This window comes from Ptychodera flava, chromosome 20 (assembly GCF_041260155.1).
Source record: "Ptychodera flava strain L36383 chromosome 20, AS_Pfla_20210202, whole genome shotgun sequence".
Classification (NCBI taxonomy): Eukaryota; Metazoa; Hemichordata; class Enteropneusta; family Ptychoderidae; genus Ptychodera; species Ptychodera flava.
Genome location: NC_091947.1, coordinates 37,691,741 through 37,716,165, shown reverse-complemented (window position 1 = coordinate 37,716,165; position 24,425 = coordinate 37,691,741). Strand labels below are relative to the sequence as shown.

Here is a 24,425-nt window from a genome sequence, read left to right as displayed (position 1 = left end):
GAGGTCATCTTTTGGAACATGCATATCAACTTCTATAGCAATGGGAGCAAATGTCAACAACAAAAAACAGAGAAGGCTTGATAAAAAGAAAAGGTGGGAGTGGGCAAAAAATGCACAAGGGATCTGGTAAAAAAGTAATGCTACATCATCAATCTTCTAGACCCTACCCCCTCCTGAATATCAAATGTTCCACCCCTTGGTATTACATAAGACCAAATGACAGGAAGTACATATACAACCTTGGAGATTTTTTAATTAATGCCATGAGTGTTATCATTCTAATGTAAACAGCACTTAAGGTAGTTAAAGATAGTGAAATGCCTTTCACTGTTGGCGGTGATTACAACATCTGGAATTATCCTGGATCCAAATTTCTCATCAGTTCTTGTATGTCTTACAAAGAAAAGTTGCAAAAATTGGTCCAAAATGAAAAAAATCACCTCAGCTTTGTTTTCTGGATCAAATTTTCCTACAAATTGATACCAAATATGACATCATTATGTTCACAGCCTTCAAAATTGTCTCACAACATATCCTGGGTTGGTGTAGGTCATTTAAGGTCACAAACTGCGAAAATTACCTAAAATAAACGAATTTTGGGGTTTCCCAACACTTTGAGCAGAAAATTTATCTAATAACATCTTTCGGGACTTTATACCAAATTACAAAGCTATCAAACAAGGGACTTTATACCAAATTCCAAAGCTATCAAACAAGTAGTTTTGAGATAAAGTTTTCTTGACCAAAAATGACAATATTGTCTTAAAAATACAAATTTTTATATTTCAGGACAATTTCCACATATTTAACTATTGTCATCTCTGTACATCTGCGTACCAAATATGAAAGCTGTCTGTCCAGGGGTTTTAAAAAGGAAATACTGTTTAAGATTTTTTGACCAAAAATGACAAATTGCTTAAAAATAGTAATTTTCCCAATTTTGTCATAATTTCAACAAATTAGAAGAGTAACACCCTTGTAAAGAGACAACCCAAATTTCAGAGCGATTGGGTTGGCGGTTTCAGAGAAGAAGAATTTTTACTGAAAATGAGAAAAATCACAAAAAAATTCAGCAAAAATACAAAATTAAGGATATCTTCACAATATTCATAAAACTGTATAAGGTTTACCTAAGGTACTTGCACACAAATTTTCAAAGCAATCAAAAAAGCAGTTCTTGAGTTATTTATTCTTAACCATTTTCACATTTTGTAAGCTCATTTGCATAAAATCCCATCTATAGCCCAGGATGCATCCACACACCAAATATCAAGCTGAAACGTGCAGCGGTTTGCGTGTTTTTGATGTTGACGGACATACTGTACGTACATACATACATACATACATACATACATACACACATACATACAGACGACATCGACTTCAACCTATACGATAAACTCACATTGGTATAACCAAATGTGAGCTAAAAATGAAGCGCTGGTTCCACAAATTTATCATGGGATCACAGTAAAGAAGTATATTTACCGTTGATTGCTGATCTATTGTAACTGTGGACCTGATTCCGCAAGTTTACTGTATACAGCAGAAGCTTCCAAAGGCGTACACACGGTGTGGACAGTCAGGCAGAAAACTTAGCGCGATCCACGCGATCGGAGCTAGCTCTGACCTCTGACATTTAGGTATGATCAACTTCCTGCTCTACGCACACGCAACAAAGGGTCAACGGGTCAAAACGTTACTGCGAGTGCGCATAATACATCTCTAAATTAAGAGAGAACACAAACTGATGAGACTAAGCTTACCCCTCTTCAAGCGTGTATGGGCAAAAACCAAATTTAATTTCAAATTACATAATGCAAGGAAAAACATGCAATATGGTGAAAAACAAACTAAATATCATGATGATGTTGATGGACATACTATATGTACAAACATACATACAGACACCACCAACTTCAGCTTATATGGTAACCTCACATTCGTATACTAAATGTGAGCTAAAAATGAATAAAATGATATGGAAATGTTGTCTGGCAGTCATAAGTAGTGTGTGCCAAGAGACAAATACTAACATTGGCAATAAATAATAACATCAATCATCCTGACCACCAGTTACTCTGTATATTGTTGTACATCCATGTTCTGACTGGTACGTTTTCTTCTGACAGTGAAAGGTACAAATTTTAAAATATTTATAAAATGCTGCTATTCACGAGAGTCATAAAACATAGTTTGCATATTTATCCACAGTACAAATTTTAAGATAACTTTCACGTCAACTGTAAATTCTGGCTTCAGGCAGCACAAACGTCGCAATACTAAAATGTTTTGATACGATATGAAGTGACTTGCACATACCGGTACATTATATGCAGTCGATGTATTCATAAATAGAGTCTAGTACAATTAAGCATTGTGATGTTGACAATTACATTAATGCTGGTGCATTAATCAAGTAGTCACAAGGAATTCTGATGGTCTTTTGGCAAAAGGTAACAACAGTGAAAAAACACATTACTTATCGTGACTGTGCTAAAATGCAGACAAATCACACTATCATGGCAATGTCCAAGCAATAGGACATGCAGTTTCAGCATAGATTTTTGACCGAAAACAGCAAAAAATGCCTAAAAAATACACCCAATATGCAAATTCCCCATGATTTCATCAAACCTATAAACTGAGGTCGCCCCAAGTGAACTGCATATTAAATTTCAAAGCAATCAGACTTGTGGTTTCAGAGTAGAAGGCAATTGTTGATGGACGATGGAAGGATGATGATGGAGGATAAGCTCCCCGTTGCTGACAGTGGGGCTAAAAATGGGAAAAATTTTCCCCAAAATACAAATATGCAAAGTCTGCCAAAATATGAACAACTCTGACTTAAATAATCCCTAAGAACCTGTGTACTAAATTTAAAGTAATGTAACCAGGGATTTCTGAGGAGAAGATGAATGTTGACAGACAACCGATGACAGACCAAGGACAATCTATTTATCTGATAAACTCAGAGTCATATCTGTAATGACAGCAACCTTCTGATCTTTTTTAGGATACTTACCCATTCCTTTTTTAATTTCTATACATATTAAATATAAACATGTCACGCACAAACCTTGTAAAATGATATACCTGAAAGCTTTCCATTGGCAATAAGACTGGTTGCAACTAGCTTAATGGTACTCTGTGATGCCCCAGATGATCGTATTGTAGCTACCAGACAAGCTCTTAATGAATCCTCATAGTAACACTCATTATTTGAGTCAGTTTCCAGATACAACTGTACCGCTCTGTCCGACTGCAATAAAATTACAATTTTGCACAATGTTATGATGAAGTCACTGTCCCTTCATGAATTGTAAGGTAGAAGACTTGGGAGGTCACATGAAAGGTTGTGTTTACTGTTAGTAGCTATTTTCAATGGTAATTTCCATATCAAGAATTTATGGTAGTGGTGGGTTTTTTCTAGAATTGATTTGTAATTATTTTAGTGATTAGGTTGTGTCAGGAATTTCTAGAAAAGGTGCTCGAGCTATAAATATAGGATAGCATAGTCAGTAGATTAGACTTTAATTTTGATCTGCAGCTTCACTTGAGCCAAATTTCATCATAACATTTGAAAAATGTTTTTTCTATCTCATTTTGGAATCTGTTAACCAAATCCAAAGCAATCAGCTAAGAGGTTTAACAGTAAAGGATATTTTATAAAAAATACTGAAAGTTGCCATCAAATTACAATTTTGCCAATATCATAATTTTCCAAGAAAACCAAACTGGTATCATCCTATAAAGAGACCTATATGTCAACTTTAAAAATACCGTCAAGGACACTATGTGCTCACATTCGGTTTGACTTGGTCCATTCAAGAAATATTTAAACCAGAAAAACAAGAATGACAAAAGCAAATAAGGTCTCCAACTTAGGTACTGGAGGTCATCTTTAGGAACATGCATATCAACTTCTATACCAATGGGACAAGCAGATCCCAAATACATAAGCAAATGTCAACAACAAAAATAGACAGAGAAGCCTTGATCAAAAGAAAAGGTGGGAGTGGGAAAAAAATGTGCAAGGGATCTGGTAAAACAGTAATGCTACCTCATCAATCTTCTAGACCCTACCCCCTCCTGAATATCAAATGTTCCACCCCTTGGTATTACATAAGACCAGATATGTAATCTGCATTGCCAAAATTATGCAAATGAGCTTACAAAATGTGAAAATGGTCAAGAAGTAATAACTCAAGAACCGCTGTTTTGATTGCTTTGAAAATTTGTGTGCAAGTACCTTAGGTGAACCTTATACAGGTTTGTGAATATCGTGAAGATATCTTTACGATATTCATAAACCTGTATAAGGTTCACCTAAGGTACTTGCACACAAATTTTCAAAGCAATCAAAACAGCGGTTCTTTAGTTATTACTTCTTGACCATTTTCACATTTTGTAAGCTCATTTGCATAATTTTGGCAATGCAGATTTCATTTGAAGAAAATCCCATCTATAGCTTAGGATGCATCCACAAACCAAATACCAAGCTGAAATGTGCAGCAGTTTGCGTGTTTTTGATGTTGACGGACATACTGTACGTATGTACATACTTACATACATACATACATACACACATACATACAGACGCCATTGACTTCAGCTTATACGATACATTGGTATACCAAATGTGAGCTAAAAATGAACTGTATCATCCCCAAGGACATATGTCAACTTTAAAAACGATAAGACATATTTTGACCAAGAAAAGGAAAGAATGTCCCAAAATCCTTTCTTAAAAATTTCACCTCACTGTTTTACAGGCTTATTCACTTCATCACCAGGAGTTTCTAATGTTAATTTGAAGGCCATTGGCAAAACAGTTTCTGAAACGATGACCTAAGCATCAAACCATTACAAAAATAACAAAAAATTTGCTAAAAATTTGTAATTGCAGATTTTAGTGCAATATTGATATGTTTGACTTATACCACTGCAAGTACCTGTATGCCAAATATCAAAGAAATCCAATCAGTAGTTCCTGAGTTTTTAGTTTTTTATCATTTTCACTCTATTTTGGGCTCAGTGATTTGCATAGTTTTGAAGCAGGCAAACTCATCTTTAACAGATTCTGCATCTAAAAGCCATAATGTATCTACATACCAAATACCAACATGATAGACCCATGCAGCGGTTCGCGAGTTATTTGAATGGATGGACATACATACATACATGCATACATACATACATACATACTTTTTTTCAACCTACAAGTATAACTCCCCATTGTCATGCATTTATGTGGACAAACAGTAGTTAGCAAAACAAAAGGTTTTCCTTTTCTACTGCTTGATGACACATAATTCCATATTTTGAACTCTTGCTAGAAAAAGGCAAGCTTGCTTGTTTTGCTTCCATATAATCCTTTCCTATTATTTCTGGCTAGACGCCTTAGGTTAGTAGCCAAGCAAGGCAAAGTATAAGCGCTCTCTACCTGGCGCTATTATTGCAATGCATTGTGGGTGATTTTATGCAATCTAGAACAATCGAGAAGGAAGTCCAAATTCTGACAAAGAAAGTAATGTCAAAAGAACTCGAGCAAAACAATAGTTTCAGAGGGCCCTTTCAAGCCCTCTGGAACTTATAATCTGTCCGTAGGCTGAATATTTTTGAAGGTCAAAATGAGAGTCTTAGGTCTTGATGACAATTGTAAGTAATGGTGATGGTGCTACCACATCAAACTTGAACAGTTGGTCATGTACAGGCTGGAGATACTTCCTCCAGCTGGTATGAACATTCAACACATTTTCTATCACTATGCCACGATCAGTCTTTTGTTTTTGTATTGATGTCAAATGTTTTACAGGGCATTTCAATGTACCTCCCTGTTTCAATGTCTGGTATAAACACATTGTATGCATAGCACACATGCACAGAACACTTGATGTGTTTAATTTACTCAAACAACAGAGTCTCTTAAAAGTGATGCTTTCTCAACAGATTACACCATACTAACTGCAGTCAGGTGGTGTCTCGTAGACTGTTGATGTTGTAAGCGGTGACTAAAATTACACCAGTACCATGTTTATCTTTCTTTCGATCAGTGGGACATGTTATATCTTGTAAGTGAAGTTCATGTGTAACAATAACTGTTCCCTAAGGCAGAGTGAAATCGGTTGAAAATTTTATTCTACTTGATCTACTTTGTACTTACTGTATATCTCGTTCAGTGTTGTGTGGATTAAAAATAGATAACTGTAATATATGCTAGTGGTCACTTGTTTCTTATCCTTTTACATGGGGTGTCCAGCTGTAATCTGAATTGTGTTTGTTATGGACCTAATTTTCTAATTACGGCAGCATCTCTTTAATTTGTATAAGATAAAAAAACATTGAGTGTTCTGTACATACAATGTGTATATACTGTGCATTGAAATGGGAAAGTAAAGTGAAATGCCCCGTATTTCAATCGGTTTTATGCCTTTTCTATGGTTCATTCATGTGCTGAACTTCTATATCACAACTTGTTTTTTCTGTAACTGACAAAAATTATTTTAGATTGCTGAACACACAGAGCAAGTATCTTTGTCCTCCAGGGAAATCACAAACTGCTAAGTTTTCCATGTATATATTAATCTGCATAATAACACCAAGACTGACTTACCTGACTAAGCAGCATGAAATTCTCTGCACAGTTTTTAGTGTGTTCATAGCTTGTTCTCTTGCTGTCATGGAGATTAAGCCTATCAAGCTGATATATCTGTAATAACAATTGGTACCAATTGGCAATGAAAGTAAGACTCCTTAGCCATCCAATACTTTTCTTGGGTGAATCTAAACCATTTCATGAATGGCATGAAAAAAATGAATTTAATATTAAGTGTATATAAGCATTCTGAACACTTTTGATCTTTGATGCACTTTGATCTTCTGTTTACAGTTTCTTTACAGAGGAAAATATGTAGCAGAAAACTTGTGATGATTTTCACTGAAAAACACGTTTTTAATGCTTTATAAGCAAAACATGACACCAGTTGTGGCAAAAATTGTGTGAGGAAATGACTGTATTATAGTGGATAACCCCATGATACATTTGTACGATCAAACCACATCATGATGAATGACAAATGGTACCATATGTATAGTCTGCCGCATCAAGTGACTTACAAGCGGCAATCACATTTGTAGTCACAAGATGGTAGTTACAGAGTTGCCTCACAATACCATATGGAAAGACATTGTGTTACCGAAGTAAAAGTCAGCATTTGCTATGTGACAACCCAAAATATGTTTACTGAACTCAAAATAATGTAGTTGGCATAATACGTGGTGACCCCTGATTTATTTCTGATCTGTGAATGAGATTTGCCCTTGGTGGTGAATTTAGTGTGTTTTTGATGTTGACAGACATACTTTACGTACATACATACATACATACATACATACACACATACATACAGACGCCACCGACTTCAGCTTATATGATAACCTCACATTGGTATACCAAATGTGAGCTAAAAAAACATTAAAAATTTGCAATTGCAGATTTCATCACAATATGGAAATGTCTGACTTATACCACTACAAGGTACCTGTATGCCAAATATCAAAGAAATCTGATCAGCAGTTCCTCAGTTTTTAGGTTTACCATTTTCACAGTTTTTTTTGGCTCATTTGCATAATTTTGAAGCAGGCAAACTCATCTAACAAATTCCCCATCCACAAGTCATAAGGTTGGTTTACACGTGTATTTTTTAAACCTGAGGGAATCTGATTAGTCGCTCTGTAAATATTCCTTATCAGCGATCTAAGCGATCTCGCGTTTACACGTCATACGACAAGGTATAAATTTATTTCGGAAAGAAATAACGCCACCAACAATACAGTAGTCTTCATAACAACGTATAGCCCGTACATCGAAACCACAAAAATCAAGCAAGCCCTGACAGAAAACTGGAGTGAACTTGAAAAAGACGAAACACTAAATAAAACTGTTCCAAAACCAACCAATAATCGCATATAGAAGGAACAGAATTCGAAATATAGGCGACACACTTATAAGCGCCAGACTTCACAAAAACTACAATAGCTCAAACTCAGGTTCACAATCTACACAAACACAACAAGATCAAACAGTAGACATTCTAGCTTCCCTACCAAACGTAAGTGGAACAACATATTACCAAATATAAACAATCAATCATTCAACACGTCTCACCAATCAAACTGATGAACAAAACTCAGTTTTCGAAGCGTAGCGCTTGGAGAACACCGCGACATTGCACTTTTATATGATATCCGATATTTACGGCTACTAGACTATACAATATCGAAGTTAGATTGGCTTAGCTAGATCTGTAAAGGGCTGAAATCTCCGATATGTATCGGATATTTACACGCGATTTCACTGAATCTAGTAACGTCTAGTATCGAAGCTAGAGTCAGTCCTTGGAAGTCCGGTTTGGCCAGAACTGTGAGGCGGTGAAATTTCCGATATATATCGGATATTTACTTGCGATTTGACTGAATCTAGTATCGTCTAGTATCGATATTAGAGTCTCCAAATCGCCGAAAAATATCGGGTAAATATCGGAGATTTCACAGATCCGGCGTGCCGAGGCACAGGGCAAGTCTTTCTAGTATCGTCTAGTATCGATACTAGTCCCGAAATCGTCGATATGTCAAACTTCGATACTAGATTGTAAATATCCGATATTTAAAAATTGTGCAAAGTCGCGCCTTCATGGAAAGGATCGCAGTGTCACAGTATCAGTAGTCTCTCCGCTCCAGTGCGGATTAACACAAGACACGTAGATTACGGGTATACGTCTCGCCATGGCCAAGCAACATTTTACATAAAACAGCCAAACATGATATACACTTATATTATACACATATCATACACAAAACGCAAACAACCCAAATATGAACGATGTGTGGAGTTGCTTTCCCTTTACTACCAGTTGCTTTCCCTTTACTACCTACAACTCATCGTAAATGGCATCGTTTTCTAGCTCTGCCACTTCGACACGGACTTGAACTGAGCTCGCAACCGTTTGATTTTGTTGTGGCATTGTTCGGCTGTCCTCTCGAGTCCCTTCTCCTGGCCTTGGCAGCGACAACTTCATACACTTGTCGATCCCTAGACGTGCCGTCCATCACACAGATGACGTTTTCGTCTCTCCAGATTGACAATAGTAGCCTGATCTCTTCCTGTGACCAATTGCTTGCCGCGATCGCGAGAGCTTCTGACTTGAACACCGTCCATTGTGGTAATGACCGCAAGCCCGAAGACAGGATATAGTTCGGCGTTTAGTTCGGTGTTCTGGTCACATGTGTAAATAGGTCATTGTTTAGTACGGAGCACCGAACCTGGACCAGCCCTCCGACACCGAATTAATTTAGTTCTTTGTTAGTTCGGTGTTGTCTGTTCACACGTCCAACTGACACAGGTTTTAATTTATTCCGGTGTCAACTCCGGACTTAACTCACACGTGTAAACCCCCTATAGTGTATATACATGCCAAATACCAACATGATAGACCCATTGGTTTGCAAGTAATTTGAGAGGACAGAGAGACAGACATACATATATACATAAATACACACAACGCATTCCAAACTAATTTCGGAATTTCTCAACAAATTTTGACATTACCTAAGGTACCTATACACATTGTAATACAATTATATGGCCAAATGGGAGTTAAAAATAACAGAATCAAGCCCTCCCTACTACACTGAATGATTTTAAATAAGCATTATGATGAAATAGATCTGCATACCATTTTGGAAAGAATATGAAATATGAATATGTGGAGGAACTAAAACAGAATTGAGCTGTTTTGTCCCAGAAAATTCATTGTTCACTTGTTTATGTTTACCTTGTACGATTGGTTGTCACACAAGACATCATAACAGGTATCTAAAGGTGGTTCTGATAGACATTCACAGACCCCTGCATCTCTGTTTTTCCTGTCATCCGGATCCTGGCTTGTGTCTTTTGGCAGAAACACATCACAGGGTGGCTCTGGTTGTGGAAGTCCATTGTGGGAATCCTTGAGAATCATAAAATAGCAAAAGTAAGTATTTGTGCAAAACTGATGAATTCAAACCTCTGGCAGAGATAAGTTCATAGTTTTTCAACTTGTGAAACTTCATTATGTGTACTACTTATGAACTATTCCTGTTTCTGCTGGGTGGCCCATTCATTAAATGGCTATGTACCGTAGTTCTTGTACGTAGAGCTACATGTACAGCAATTTGATCATCCTTTTCGATACTGATACAAAAATTCAGCCAAGAGCTATTATGTACCTGAAGTGACTGTTACTTCACCAATTTCTTGAAAAATCTTTTTAATAGAATCCTACAGAATACCACATACAATTCTTCATATATTATGATCAAAATATTGTTTGGTTTGTATTTGGTTTACATTTATATTTTCACAAAGTTAGATAATCATACCCCCAAAGTACCACCGATGCCACATACCTGTCTGTCTTATTAAAGAAGCTGGAGGTCTATTGGGAGGCAAATTTTAAATATCTTTTCAGGGCATAGTCAAACTATGGTAGTTTTATCATACTGTAGAACAACCCATATTGAACAAGTAAATTGCTAATGACACAGTCCCCTCTGGTATTGGGAGTTTAAGTTACAACACACAATGTGGCATATGAAGTGCTATGTAATATGTATTGGTTAGTGATGGGGCGACAGAGGTTTGTTGTAACAAAAAAGGACTGCCCCATAACAAGAAGAAATCTTCTCCAATTGTGAAAGGTCTGAGATGTGGAAAGTCTGTTTATTGGCAAAAAAATGGTATGACTGCTATTGTGTGGAAAGATTCAGCCCATGTATCTTTATTGACAACAACACCAGTCAACAACAACTAACACACAGTGCAGAGATCTGTGAAGCAGGGTGGCCAATGAACTGGCCAGACAGTTGACAGACCAGAGGAAATTGCCCAGTATAACAACTAAATGGGTGGAGTGGATTTAGCTGACCAACATCTGCATGCAGTCCTACAAGGGATACATAAAAGGACAGATATGGTATTTTCAGACCTGGTATATCTGTAGCAGGTGGCAATCTTGAATGCCTTCCTGCTGTACCAGAAAGCTTATCCAGAAACAAAAATCAATGCTGGTATTCTGTAAGGAACTGTATGATCAGCCTGTAAGTGGCAGGTTATTTTTGTCGACAGCCAGGTTGCCGTCCATCAGCACCTCTTCCTCCCGATAGAAAGTTTGATAGGACCAAAGAGCATGCCCCTGAAAGGAAAGATACCACCTCTACACACATCTTCTCATGCATCTTCAAAGGAAAGAAACAAAATATGCCTGCAGAGCCTGCAGAGCGACAATGTGCCCTGATCACTGCTTCTATTGTTAGCACTACATGAAGGATTACAAGTTTGACGACAAAGAGCTACTGGAAAGAGAACCAGTACATTAAAAAAGAACCCTGAGAAATTGAAACTTTTAAACTGCAAGGATCAATGACAAACAAGTGACCTAACAACCGACAGATGTGTTGATACAGGTGCAAATCTTTGACAGCTCATTTACGGATAGCCTGACCAAAAATGGCCAAACCAGCTGCAAAAACACAAAATTGAAAATTTCATCCTAATTTGAACATATCACATTAATATCATCCCTAGGAACATTTCTACAAAAATATCAAAGCTATCAGATGTGGTTTTTGAGAAACAAATTTTTTGACCCAAAATGGCAAAAATTGCCCCAAAATACAAAATTGCAGATTTGCAGATTTCATCATAGCTTCAATATATCATATTAAGATATCCCCTGGAAACCTGTATACAAAATATCAAAGCTATCAGAAGAGTAGTTATAGAGAATCAGTGTTCACGGTGTCTTTTTCTCCTCGCGTACGGCATACGCATTAGTCTGCTAAAATTGCGTAATGGCTGGATTTGAGTGCGTAATTTCACTCCCGCACTGGATTGATGAAAAAACTGACAGCAAAGTACAATGTGCCGTTTAATAAACCTACATTACATATTCGGATTGTACGATGTAACATTATTTTAATGAAAACAGTTTAACGAACAACTTGAACAATGTTGAAACATAACAGTGAAGGGTATACATGCAACCGTCACAACACATCGGGCAACCCAAAAGTTAGAGTTATGGCAGCTTATACAGACGGCATGGACGTTTCGGCACCAAGTCGTTTCGGCCCAAGACGTTTCGGCCTTCCAATTTCAGGCCCAAGTCCGAGTCGTTTCAGCACCGCAACCCAAGACTTTTCGACACCGCTGAAGTCTACCTGTGGGAACTAGTGCTGGAGCGTAATGTTACAAATCAAAGTACTAAAAAGTATAGTGTCAACTAACATTCACGTACATGCTTAATCGTTGTGAGAGCATGGGAAGACACCGTATCATTTTCAAATCTGTGACACAAGTTTATCGATATCAATAGCCGCCGACACGGAAAAAGTTTGAAAGCGGTGAGGAAACAGCACGGCAAAATTCACACAAAATGCACATAAAGTACTGGCCAGAACGCAAAGGTCACGCTTACGAATATGACGGATCAGTCAATTACTAAATAGTTTGAAAAAAAAATCGAAACACAGATGCCGAAACGTCTTGGGTTGCGGTGCCGAAGTGACTTGGCACCGGAAATTGAGAGGCCGAAACGACTTGGGCCGAAACGACTTGGTGCCTGAACGACCAGTTGCAGTTACCATCCAGACACTTCTGCAGTGTTCAAAATTTATCGGGATTCCGACGAGCTCTACCAATGAATCATTTTTTTCACGGACTCGTAGAGCAAAGTTGAAAGAAATTAAAACAGATTTGTCTGCTTCGACGCCATGCTGCATGTGTGCTTGATCAAAATTTGGGAACAGCGAGACGCGATGATCGTGCACGGTTGGCATTTATATAATTTGTCGCAACATTTCTGTCAATCACTCACTTTCAGAAACTATCGCTCGCCTGAAAATTAGCAACGTAATTCATAGGCACAGCTGACATGATAACGTGCCTAACGTGATAACGTGTGGACTACGATGCCGATTTTTCAGACAACGCCAAGAGAATTCGAAACTTTCCACACAAAATGAGTGATTGACAGAAATGTGTTGCAACAAATTTCGTCTGGTTGTCGCCTAAGCTCAGTCGTGGGGAGTGCTTTCGGTGTTATCCTTTGCGTATAGAAAACGCATAACAATGAAAAAAATGCGTAGAGAGTCAATTTCAATGCGTAAATACGCACGATTTTTGCGTAAACGCGAACTCTGGAGAATACATTTTTTGACCAAAAATGGCAAAAATTGCCCCCAAAATACAAAATTATAGATTTCATCATGATTTGATATATCATATTTTAATCATTCCCAATAACTCTGTATACCAAATATCAAAGCTATCAGAAAAGTGCTTTTGATGAAATTGCCTTAAATAAAAAATTTGCATACTTCAGCACAATTGAACAAATTTGAAGTAGGTCATCCCTAGGGGACTATAACCCAAATATCAAAGCTGTCTGACCAGTAGTTTTGATGAAGATTTCAAGATTTTTTGAGCAAAAATGGCAAAAATTGCTTTAAAAAAAACTAATCTGCATATTTTATAACAATCTGAACAAATTTACATACGGTAATCCCTACCTGTGTACCAAATATTAACGCTCTTGGACCAGCCGTTAAGAAGGAGAAGATTTTTGCCCTAAAATAGTAAAATGAGCTTCAAAAATACAAATTTGCATATTTCATCACAACTTCAACAAATATGATTCAGGTCATCCCTGGAAACCTCTATTCCAGATTTTAAAGGAATCAGACATGCCGTTTAAGAGGTCTAGGAAGCTTTGGATGCACAAAGTTGATGGACACTGAATGCCAGATGCCGGACAACAGATGATGGCTGATGGACTATTGATGACTCAACACATCCATATAGTAGATAAGCTCTGCACTGCTGACAGCAGAGTTAAAAAGTTGAGGGACGCCAGATGAAGGATGACAGATGCCGGATGACAGCACATATCAACCTATTAGATTAGCCCCATGTCGCTGACAGCAGACAAAAAAGTTGACGGAAGCCGAACGCCGCCACATATACACCTATTAGCTAAGCTCCATGTCACTAACAGTAAAGCTAAAGAGTTTACGGCCCCTGGATGCCACACAGCCACCTATTTGATAAGTTCCGTGTTACTGACAGCAGATCTAAAGAGTTACAAGCTAGAAAGTCTGTCACAATAGTACTTCCTTTTGGCCTTCCTCAACAATTTAGTTAAAGGGACGAAGTCGCCCATTTTTCATGAAAAATGGGCGACTTTGTCCTTTTAAGAAATTGTGAAGCAATTTCTCCTGTTTATGATTTGGTGATTTTTCACAAAGGTCGTATTGTTTTTTGGAAATATTTTTTGTTTGCTTTTAATTGAAACTAATAGACCTTTTGTAAACCAGGGATTCCATACACTTTTACGTGGCATTGATATGCATTTGATTGTGTCGGAGATAATTGTATGTACAACAACTATTAGAGTGATACACAGAGCAGTTCTTGGGTTTCTGAAATGTACATACAAACATACAGACAGACAGACAGACAGACAACAACTCATTCTTTGACTTCATTTGGTAGGCATTTATTACGCTGGTGAAGCATCAGATTATCAGAAAATATCTTTGTAACCATCAAAAAGTGCATACTTTTAGTCTAAATTTTGACATTTGTCATTATTAACTTTGATATCCTTACCTTGTGTGCAGGGCAACCTAGCCTTGCTTGCTCAATTTTCAAATAATACATTGCCACAGTCCAGAAGTCTACTTCTGCCTCATCACCGAACAATCTTGCTGTCAGCAGGCATCGGTGTGCGACTCCACTGCGACAGCTTGGTAAGTATAGCTTCACATCAGAAGGCATGATTTTGATTTGATCATTTACTTGGGAAAGGATTTTGTCTGCGTCTGGTAAGTCACTGATTCAGTAGAAAATAGAAGAACAACATTTAAGAATTAATCTGGTTGCTGTCTTTGCAAAGTTATTACTCTTACAACTGACAAAAATAGTGTCAAAGATGTTAAACTAACATTTGATAAAATGTTGGAGGTCAAAAATGACAAAATGAACGACATGCAAGCTATAGTGTTGGGCTGTTCATGGTTTCCTTCAACCATAGTTTCTCAAAACCATGATGAACAAACAATCTGGAAGTGCTTACAATACGGCCACGCCCTCATGATATAATTATGTGCACCAAACTGCCTCCAAGTTATTTAACAAGGATGCCAGTGTAACCAAGATTAATGGGGAAATGTCCAACAAAAACTTATATGTATTTTAGGGTAAAAAATTGGCCGACCAGCGGGAAATACAGTACTCGTTAAAACAAGTCATCGTTGATGACACAGTCCCCACTTGTTAATGGGTATTTTGATTACAGGTCCTCAAAGAGGATAGAGTCCTCTTCATTAGGTCTGTGATAAAAATACTTTTGAATGAATTCGCTTGATACATGTCTGAGTTATGGTTCAGGACATGAAAAAAATCGTAACAAAATGGTCGCACAGTGGCCATATTGGATCGCATCACAAAACAAATTGATGTGCATAGCTATGACATTGGTCGATGTCCTTGTACCAACTTTGAATAAAATTGGTTGAAACATGCGGATATGCCTGAGAAATGGCTCTGTACATGAAAATATCGTAATAAATGGCCGCCTGGCGGCCATATTGGACCGTATCACAAAACAGATTGACGTGCATATGTATGACATAGGTCAATGTCCTTGTACCAATTTTGAATAAAATCGGTTGAGATATGCCTGAGTTATGGCTCTGTATATGAAAAAAATCGTAATAAAATGGCCGCACAGCGGCCATATTGGATCGTATCACAAAACAAATTGTCGTGCACAGCTATGACATTTGTCAATAAGCTTGTACCAACTTTGAATAAAATCGGTCGAAACATGCCTGAGTAATGGCTCTTGTACATGAAAAAAATCGTAATAAAATGGCCGCCTGGCGGCCATATTGGATCGTATCACAAAACAAATTGATGTGCATATCAATGACATTGGTCAATAACCTTGTACCAACTCTGAATAAAATCGGTCGAAACATGCCTGAGTAATGGCTCTGTACGTGAAAAAATCGTAATAAAATGGCCGCCTGGCAGCCATATTGGATCGTATCATAAAACAAATTGACGTGCATATCTATGACATTGGTCAATGTCCTTGTACCAACTCTGAATAAAATCGGTCGAAACATGCCTGAGTAATGGCTCTGTACATGAAAAAATCGTAATAAAATGGCCACCTGCGGCCATATTGGATTGTATCATAAAACAAATTGATGTGCATATCAATGACATTGGTCAATAACCTTGTACCAACTCTGAATAAAATCGGTCGAAACATGCCTGAGTAATGGCTCTGTACGTGAAAAATCGTAATAAAATGGCCGCCTGGCAGCCATATTGGATCGTATCACAAAAACAAATTGACGTGCATCTGTATGACATTGGTCAATGTCCTTGTACCAACTTTGAATAAAATCAGTTGGAACATGCCTGAGTTATGGCTCTGTACATGAAAAAATCGTAATAAAATGGCCGCCAAATTGGGAATGTAGGTGACAAATCGACGTGCATCTGTATGACATAAGGAGTAATCCTTGTACCAAGTTTGAATGAAATCGCTCCAGGCATCTCTGAGATATCTGCGTGAACGGACGGACGCACGCACGGACGGACGCACGCACGCACGCACGGACGCACGCACGGACATGACCAAACCTATAAGTCCCCCCGGACGGTGTCCGTGGTGACTAATAACGAGCAAAGTTAAAACAAATACAGTAAAATACTAACCAACCAGCGGGAGATAAAACACTTGCAAAGCAGAGACTTGCTTTGCAAGTGTTTTATCCCTCTTTTGAGGTCATTTGTAATTTTTATGTATTTTAGGACCTTGCAAACCACACTTAAACGAATCAAACAAGAGATCTATGTAAGTATACAAAAACAGACAATTGCAAAGATAAGCTAAAAAGTTACCAACAAAGATAAGCTAAAAAGTTACCAACATCAAAGGTATTTGGTTACCAAATTTCAATGCAATCTTACCAGTAGTTAGCAAGTTCTTACCAATTTTACATTTTACATTTTTTCTTTTCTTTACGTAGTTCGGTTATTGAACCACTCTTTTTAAGGGTTGGGATTTGGATGAGCGATTTTGACTGTGATGTCTTTACCAGGTGACTGGCTGCCATATGTTTTGAGTTGAATCTGATTGAAAATCTACTGCCAAAGAATTTCCTACCTTGGGTTGATAGCTCTGCTATTGGACAGAATTGTCCCTAAGGTGGTCTTTAGCCCAGTAAAGCAATGTATTTATTGCTCTGATAAAGTTTGTGTATGATGTGTAATAGCGAGTATGTGAGTACTGCGAGTGCTTCATTAACTCTACAGTGTGTGGAGGGGTTGCTGTCAGAACATCCCAAATGAGAAGAAGAGTTCATTTTTAGCCCTTCTAGATAAATGTACTACAACTCAGAGCAGTACCTGTCGTCACTTTGCAAAGGTAAATGGGTATGTGGATATCTTTTTCGCTTGCGATTCCATGTGCCGGGTTATTCATCCGCTATATGGCTAAAGGTATTGCACATGCTAATTCCAAAGCTATGTCATTGGTACCCCTCAAACCCTCTCTTAGAGAGAATTAACAGAATGGAGTGAGATAATTACCTTATCGGGTACATTTAAGTGGTTACCAGAGCAACATGTTAGCTTAACTATATTTACCGATTCTAGTTCATACAAGTGGGGAGCAGTGTTAAAAAACTACGCCACGGACTTAAAAATTAGCGACATGTGGGAAAATGGTGTGGATAAACAGCCAATAGTGATTAAGGAGGCAGAGGCTCTGTATCGTTCCCTGGTAGCATTCACACAAGCAATACAGAATGTAAGAGTAGACGCATATGTCGATTGTATGCCTATAGTCCATGCCTGGAACTGTAAAGTTCAAGGATCGAAATCGACACAGCTTAATGATGTCATTAAGAAGATTTTCCGACTGTGCCTTCGGAATAACACAAAATTATCGTTAAGGTATATCGATTTGACAAATAAGCAGGCAGATGCACCTTCTCGAGACACAAACCCCGACAATGCGTCATTATCTCTAAATATGTGGAAACATGTTAATAGCAGATTTGGCCCACATAATATTGATGCAATGGCATGTAGGTCAAATGCAAAGCTTGATAGATATGTGGCCCCATTTCAGGATGTAGATAGCGAAGGTGTGAATTTCTTTAGTCACCATTTCCTCCCGACAGATATTTTATATATATACCCCCTGTTTAATTTGATTCACGCTGTTGTCAGGCATGTGGTAGTGAAAAATCTTATGGCAACAGTTATAGTGCCAAAGCAAGGATTTCTGGATCCCTTTTGGGTATCAATTGAACGCCGTGCAGTACAACAAGAAAAAATTGGGAATGTAGGTGACAGTGGGGTTGTCTGTATCCCATCCAAGCATGGATACATAGACACACCATTGAGCTGGGACCTTCACATTATCAAGTTTCACCGTCGTTGATGCCTTCCTTAAAAGCTTCACATCCAGTTTAAAATATACATGTATGATTGTTCTTTTCTTGTTTGTTTTCATTACAGAAAACTTGCTGGATGCGTGGCATAACGAATAGCGTTGAATCCGATACGTGTAAAGTTTGTTGTACAAAACTCCCCTTGCCATTTGTACAAGAAGCAGGTATTCACTCTAATGTACAGCACCCGGATTTAAAGCGTATCGATCAACGTATGTATGATTTACTTGGTCAGCGATCCGCGTATGAAAAACAAAAGGACAGCTTAATCCAACAGTTTGAAAACTTTCTAGCTACTCTTCCACATATACACCAGACCTTATCAGGGCGAATTCAGAGGATGTCATTTGCTTTCTCATATTCAAGGATAAAGATTCAAAAACGCAGGTGCATAGAGACATATGTGAACACCTTGGGAAGTCAGGCATAATGCCATGCACATGTCCAAAACGGTTGAAAGCGACGACGCTTAGAAACATTACCTCGAAACTTAGATCATATTACTGTCTTTTGTTTAGAGCCCAATCGATTTTCCGTAGTAATCCCGTTGAATCAGTCTTAGTACAGAGGTATGTTAAGAAGATGTCAGAAGAGCAGGCTAGAGCTCACGTCACACTGAAACAAGCTCCCCCTCTGTTTTTGGGAAAGATGCAGATGCTTTTTAATCATATTCTCGGAAAGATGGAAGCCACTACGTCTAAAGACACAGTTATATATTTTAGCAAGAGATCTTACGTTCTTTAAGATACTCATGTTTTCGGGAGATAGGGCTGGTGACTTGGGACACATGAAAACCCAGGAGATCTTACGTTTACCGAATGATTCAGGTTTTATCTTTAATCATATGTTTGGTAAAACTCTTAGAGGTGCCACATCGAATATGTTTGCGTTTAAGCGATGTGAATACAAGTTTTTCTGTCCTATTAACACTGTAGAACAATACATCAAATTGGCACGTTCCATAGGCATCGATTTGAGTAAAGGTCATCTCTTCTGCCCGACTAGACCTGATGGTCTAATTGAACAGAAGGAAATGTCATCTCAAGCCATGTATCACCGTTTGAAACTATATTTGCAAGAACTCAATTTATATGGTGGCGAAACTCCCAATAGTTGTCGTAGTGCATGTGCAATCACATTGTCATTAGTCGGTACTGATATTAAAGAGTTATTGTGTCACATTGGTTGGAAGTCAAAAGAGATGGCCAATCGCTACACTAAATTGTCAAACTTGATAGCAGTAGACAAGGTCTCTGCAACACTAGCGGACGTTGTCGATACTTGTCAGCATATCAGCAAGGATTATGAACACCTTAATCAACTAACGGGTGTTACATCTGCCTTTCAGTAATGAGGAATTTCCTGATGTATAACTTGATTTGTACATGTATAAATAAATGTGAAATATTTGTACCCGTCAACCTGTCTCATAAAGGTTTGGGTTATTTAGGAATGGGAGAATATATCTGGTATGATAGGATTGGGAGATGAGTAGTGTGAGGTGATTGATATGGCATGATGTGATACAAGTGAATGAAATTATAAAATATGATAGGTCGTACACCTCGGTGGGGATGGCCGGAAACAATGCGAGCATCCCAACTCTTAACAATAGGCAATATTCTTGAGCGGAGTGATTAGGCTTTGAATATTATATTATTCAAAGCCTAATTACGCAGCGATAATATTCCGCCAGGTGTTAACTCATTAATATTCATAAGAATGACAAAGGTATAAAAGTAGAACGGGAATGAAGACACAGTGTCATTTCACCGCACAGAAAAGGGCGGAAGCTACAAGGAATATAACGAAGATTAGTGGATAAGGAATAGTTCAGAGGTAAAGGGTCAAAGAATTAAATGAACGGACACATAGTTAGGGTGCACATTCCCCACCAGCCCTCCCATTCCTTTGGGTGGAGTTGGCCTACACTTCACTTAGGATATGCCTTCAACAATCTGAGCATCCCAACCCTTAACAATACGCAATATTCTTGAGCGGAGTGATTAGGCTTTAAATATTATATCATCCAAACAAAGTTTCAAAGCTACATCAAATCAAATTTTGGTAGTGATTTGGCTGTAATGCTCTGTTTGCTAGAAGGCTATGAATGACATAAATATTACCAAAATTGGTTGTTTAAAATTGATATTCACAAACTTACAGATCCTTCAAGAATAGGATATTCTCTGGGTTCCAAGGCTGGTGTTGCAGTAAATATTTCATATTCAGGGCAGATTTGGGTAGCAACAAATGTGGGCTAAATAGTGGATCTGAAAGAAAAAAAATTATATATGAGAAAGAATGAGAAAGAATATGAAAAACATATCTGTATGCGATGACTTGCCTGTTTAATCCAAGTCATATGTGTATAAAATTGTTGATTCTTGTGACAATGATTACCTTTAATTGAGATTATAGAATGTGTATGAATTGGCATGTTAAAGCTGTACTCTCACTGTCACTTATAACGTTTGTAAATTATGACAAAATATACAAAATTACGAAAAATAATGAAAGCTGAATCGGAGATTTACGAACATTTTGTCAATGTTGGACAATTATTTTCAATTAAGATTATGAATTCTGAGGAGATACTTCGTCTTTCAAAAACCAATCCTGCCCCACTTGTTGGCCATTGATTGACAGCAAAGTTCTTGGGCAGTGCAACTATCCAGTGATAGCTTGTGACTTTGACCAGAGCTAAGCATGCGCAGAAAGAGTTTAAAGATCCCTAGGTCCTATACTACGATACTGGTCCACTTGGTATTACAGTGGTTTCGAGACACCCATGCACTAACATTCTGTAAACTTTCCAAATGGACAGTAGCAGCGGATCGAGGGAAGTGGGCAGTCACAAATACTTTAGATGGACAGTATCCTCTGCTGGGAAAGAAACTCACGGTAAAAACGGCAGCTAATATGAACCAGATATGAACTGGAAATGCTCACGTGTTTCAGGTAAAACAAAAGGTGGAATATAAATTGAAAAATTCAGTATATATATATATATATATATATATATATATATATATATATATATATATAATATATATATATATATATATATATATATATATATATATATATATATATATATATATATATATATATATATATATATATACTGTGCTCTCCCTGGCCTTTCAAAATTTTTAGTAAATTTACGAATTTGGTTCAAAATAAATTAGTAAGCACAAATTATGTAATGCTGAGCCCGCCCATTTTCAACAAGCACTTCTGGTACTCAATAAATGATGTTAAGGGTATAGAAATGATGAATGATTTCATTATAAACAAAGGAAAGTGAAAAATTCCTTTTTAGTTTTTTTTGACAATGAACACTCATATTTTGATACACATTTTCAAAAGATCCATTAAATAACACAGTACATCATGGGTCATGAGTGCTTGTAAAATTGAAATTTCTTCCTTGTTTCAATAAAGTGTGTCATTTCAGTCAACCAGCCCATGAATGTTATTCAATTAATCGATCTTTATTACACAACATAACATTTTCAAGTAAATTAATTGTGACACAAATCGTAACTCCCTTTGTGTGTGTAGTCAGTGCTTGATGATTATATATATTAATATATGAAGTGGTCATTAATATTATCAGTGTTTGCACAAGTTTTAGAAAATCTCTCCCCTGTTTTTCATATTTGGAAAGCTCTGTTACTTTGAAAGTATGCATGTCATCCATAGGTGTTAGGTGGTGCCTCTTGGTAGCTGCAGTCATTATGCCATGTTCATCTCTAAAATTCTTTTAAAACAAGTCATTGACAATGACATAGTCCCCACTTGTAATAGGAGTATTGGTCTTGATGGGGCAGAGAAATGTGGTCATTAAGAAGTATCACTGGAGTGTATATGTTGAGATTTATGGGCACATAGGTCTATGTCGTTGTTCCCAATTTGAAACACATGCTGCATGTCTAAGTTATGGTTTTTTCGGGAAAAAAGATCAGACCTCTAACTGTATTGGCCAGCCAAGAAATACATATGCGCATAATAATGAGGTACAAGATGTGACATCTTAAGGTCTAATATCCTATCAGAATTGGAGGGTATAGATATAAAGGACATAGCACTTGTGGTTGCGTATTTATCGACATAAACGTATATTTCAGGTCAAAGGTCATCGAGGTCACATGACATTACACAACCAAGTGCACTGTGCAATAGAACATATGCGCATAATTAATGAGGTACAATATGTGGCGTCATAAGCTGTCCCATCATACCATATATGAAGGGTGTAGCACTTGTGGTTACTGAGTTATGGACAAACATGTATATTTGAGGTCAAAGGTCACCGAGGTCACGTGACATTTTGTCAAAAAATTGTATTGCTAAGTTATCCCTATATACCAAAAATCACACCTCTAGCTCTATTGACTTGCTCAAAATTAGATATGCACATAATTAATGAGGTACAATATGTGGCGTCATAAGCTGTCCCATCATACCATACATGAAGGGTGTAGCACTTGTGGTTACTGAGTTATGGACAAATATGTATATTTGAGGTCAAAGGTCACCGAGGTCACGTGACATTTTTTTAGCATAAATAGCGTGTACAATAGACGCTGTTTATTGGTATTTTATGCGGGAACGAGGCTGAGTGCGGGATCGAGGCTAGCCATGTGCAGCATTCATATTGTAGCCGCGGACTTTGCTAAACCCGCACCTTCCCGCCAGTCCGTTTCTTATGTAAGAATTTTTTCTCAAAATGACTCTAGAAGGCGCCCTGGATTATTCGTTCACCGAATGGTGTGAAAAGAAACGCCTGACAAAGGACACGATAGACAAGTTGGTAACGGAAGAAATAAGTACGACGGAAGTCCTGAGCACCATACAGGAGCAAGATATCGTTGCCCTGGCGCTGCCGTTGGGCCAGCGTAGCCTTCTGAGACGAGCAGTACAAGAGCTCGCATCCAAACCACAAGCTGAAGATAAGAGAGAAAAGGTAGAGAGTGGCGGGAAGAAAGGGACAGAAACGCCTGTTACGACGAAATCATTGGCCAAAGACAAACTACTGAACGAGTTGGTAGAATCATTAGGGAATGACGCCCTTAAAGACATACTAGATGGTGACACAAGCTCTGGATCTGGTCCCGCGCAAACTGAGAAGGGCGCGAAAGGTGAGAAAAAGCCGCTTCTTATCCCTGATTTCATTACATACGGCAAAGGCGTAGTGGAGCCAAGTGATGAAACTGAACTTATGAGTGACGGCACTACCAAACTGGTCGTGCGCACAACGAAAGCACGACCCAAACCGGACCAAGTGTCCCTTGCCCAGTGGGTTTCTGCAAATGCACGAATCATGAAAAAGGGTATAGAAGCTGGTGAAATGTCAAGCGATGATATTGTAGGGTACCTAAACCACACCATCAACGTTGGGGACTATGCCCAGACTTTCACAACGCCCTCCGTGATGACATACGATAACGAATATCGGAAGAAACAAGCCTCTGCAAAAATGAAATGGGGCGATGTTGATTTGCACCTGTCCCTGTATTATCTGGACAAGCGACAAACACCATTTCAGGCCTCTGCAAAGCGCCAGCAACAGAGGTCACGCCAACAGGATCGCACTGGCAAAGAGATATGTTACGATTACCAAAATCGAACTGGATGTCAAAGGCCCACATGTCGCTTTGCTCATGTTTGCATTGAAAAGGGATGTGGGAGAGATCATCCCCAATTTCAACACGGTGGTTTGCAAGATGCTACCAAGCAACCATAGGACGAGGTTACTAGCCCACTGACAGAGCATTTGGATGTGTGGGAGAGGGAACTTTCTGCAGATTCAGACAGGGACTTTATTCTCCACGGATTAA

At 38.0% G+C, this 24,425-nt stretch overlaps 1 protein-coding gene across 3 annotated transcripts in view; it reads right to left on the bottom strand.

The window, feature by feature from the left end:
* LOC139120870 (WD repeat-containing protein 11-like) overlaps positions 1 to 24,425 on the bottom strand; it is a 190,321-nt gene that overhangs the window by 21,842 nt on the left and 144,054 nt on the right. The window contains exons 16-20 of one of the 3 annotated variants that reach the window (XR_011549158.1): positions 20,744 to 20,852; positions 14,711 to 14,933; positions 9,837 to 10,010; positions 6,617 to 6,712; positions 3,080 to 3,262 (exon numbers count right to left, since the gene is read on the bottom strand). Coding sequence is in view for 2 of the 3 variants with exons in the window: in XM_070685493.1 (XP_070541594.1) it covers positions 3,097 to 3,262; positions 6,617 to 6,712; positions 9,837 to 10,010; positions 14,711 to 14,933; positions 20,744 to 20,852 (768 nt within the window). In the remaining variant the exon portion in view is untranslated. Of the gene's footprint in view, positions 1 to 3,079; positions 3,263 to 6,157; positions 6,270 to 6,616; positions 6,713 to 9,836; positions 10,011 to 14,710; positions 14,934 to 20,743; positions 20,853 to 24,425 lie in introns of those variants that run through there. The other 2 variants (XM_070685493.1, XM_070685494.1) reach the window with 2 other exon arrangements.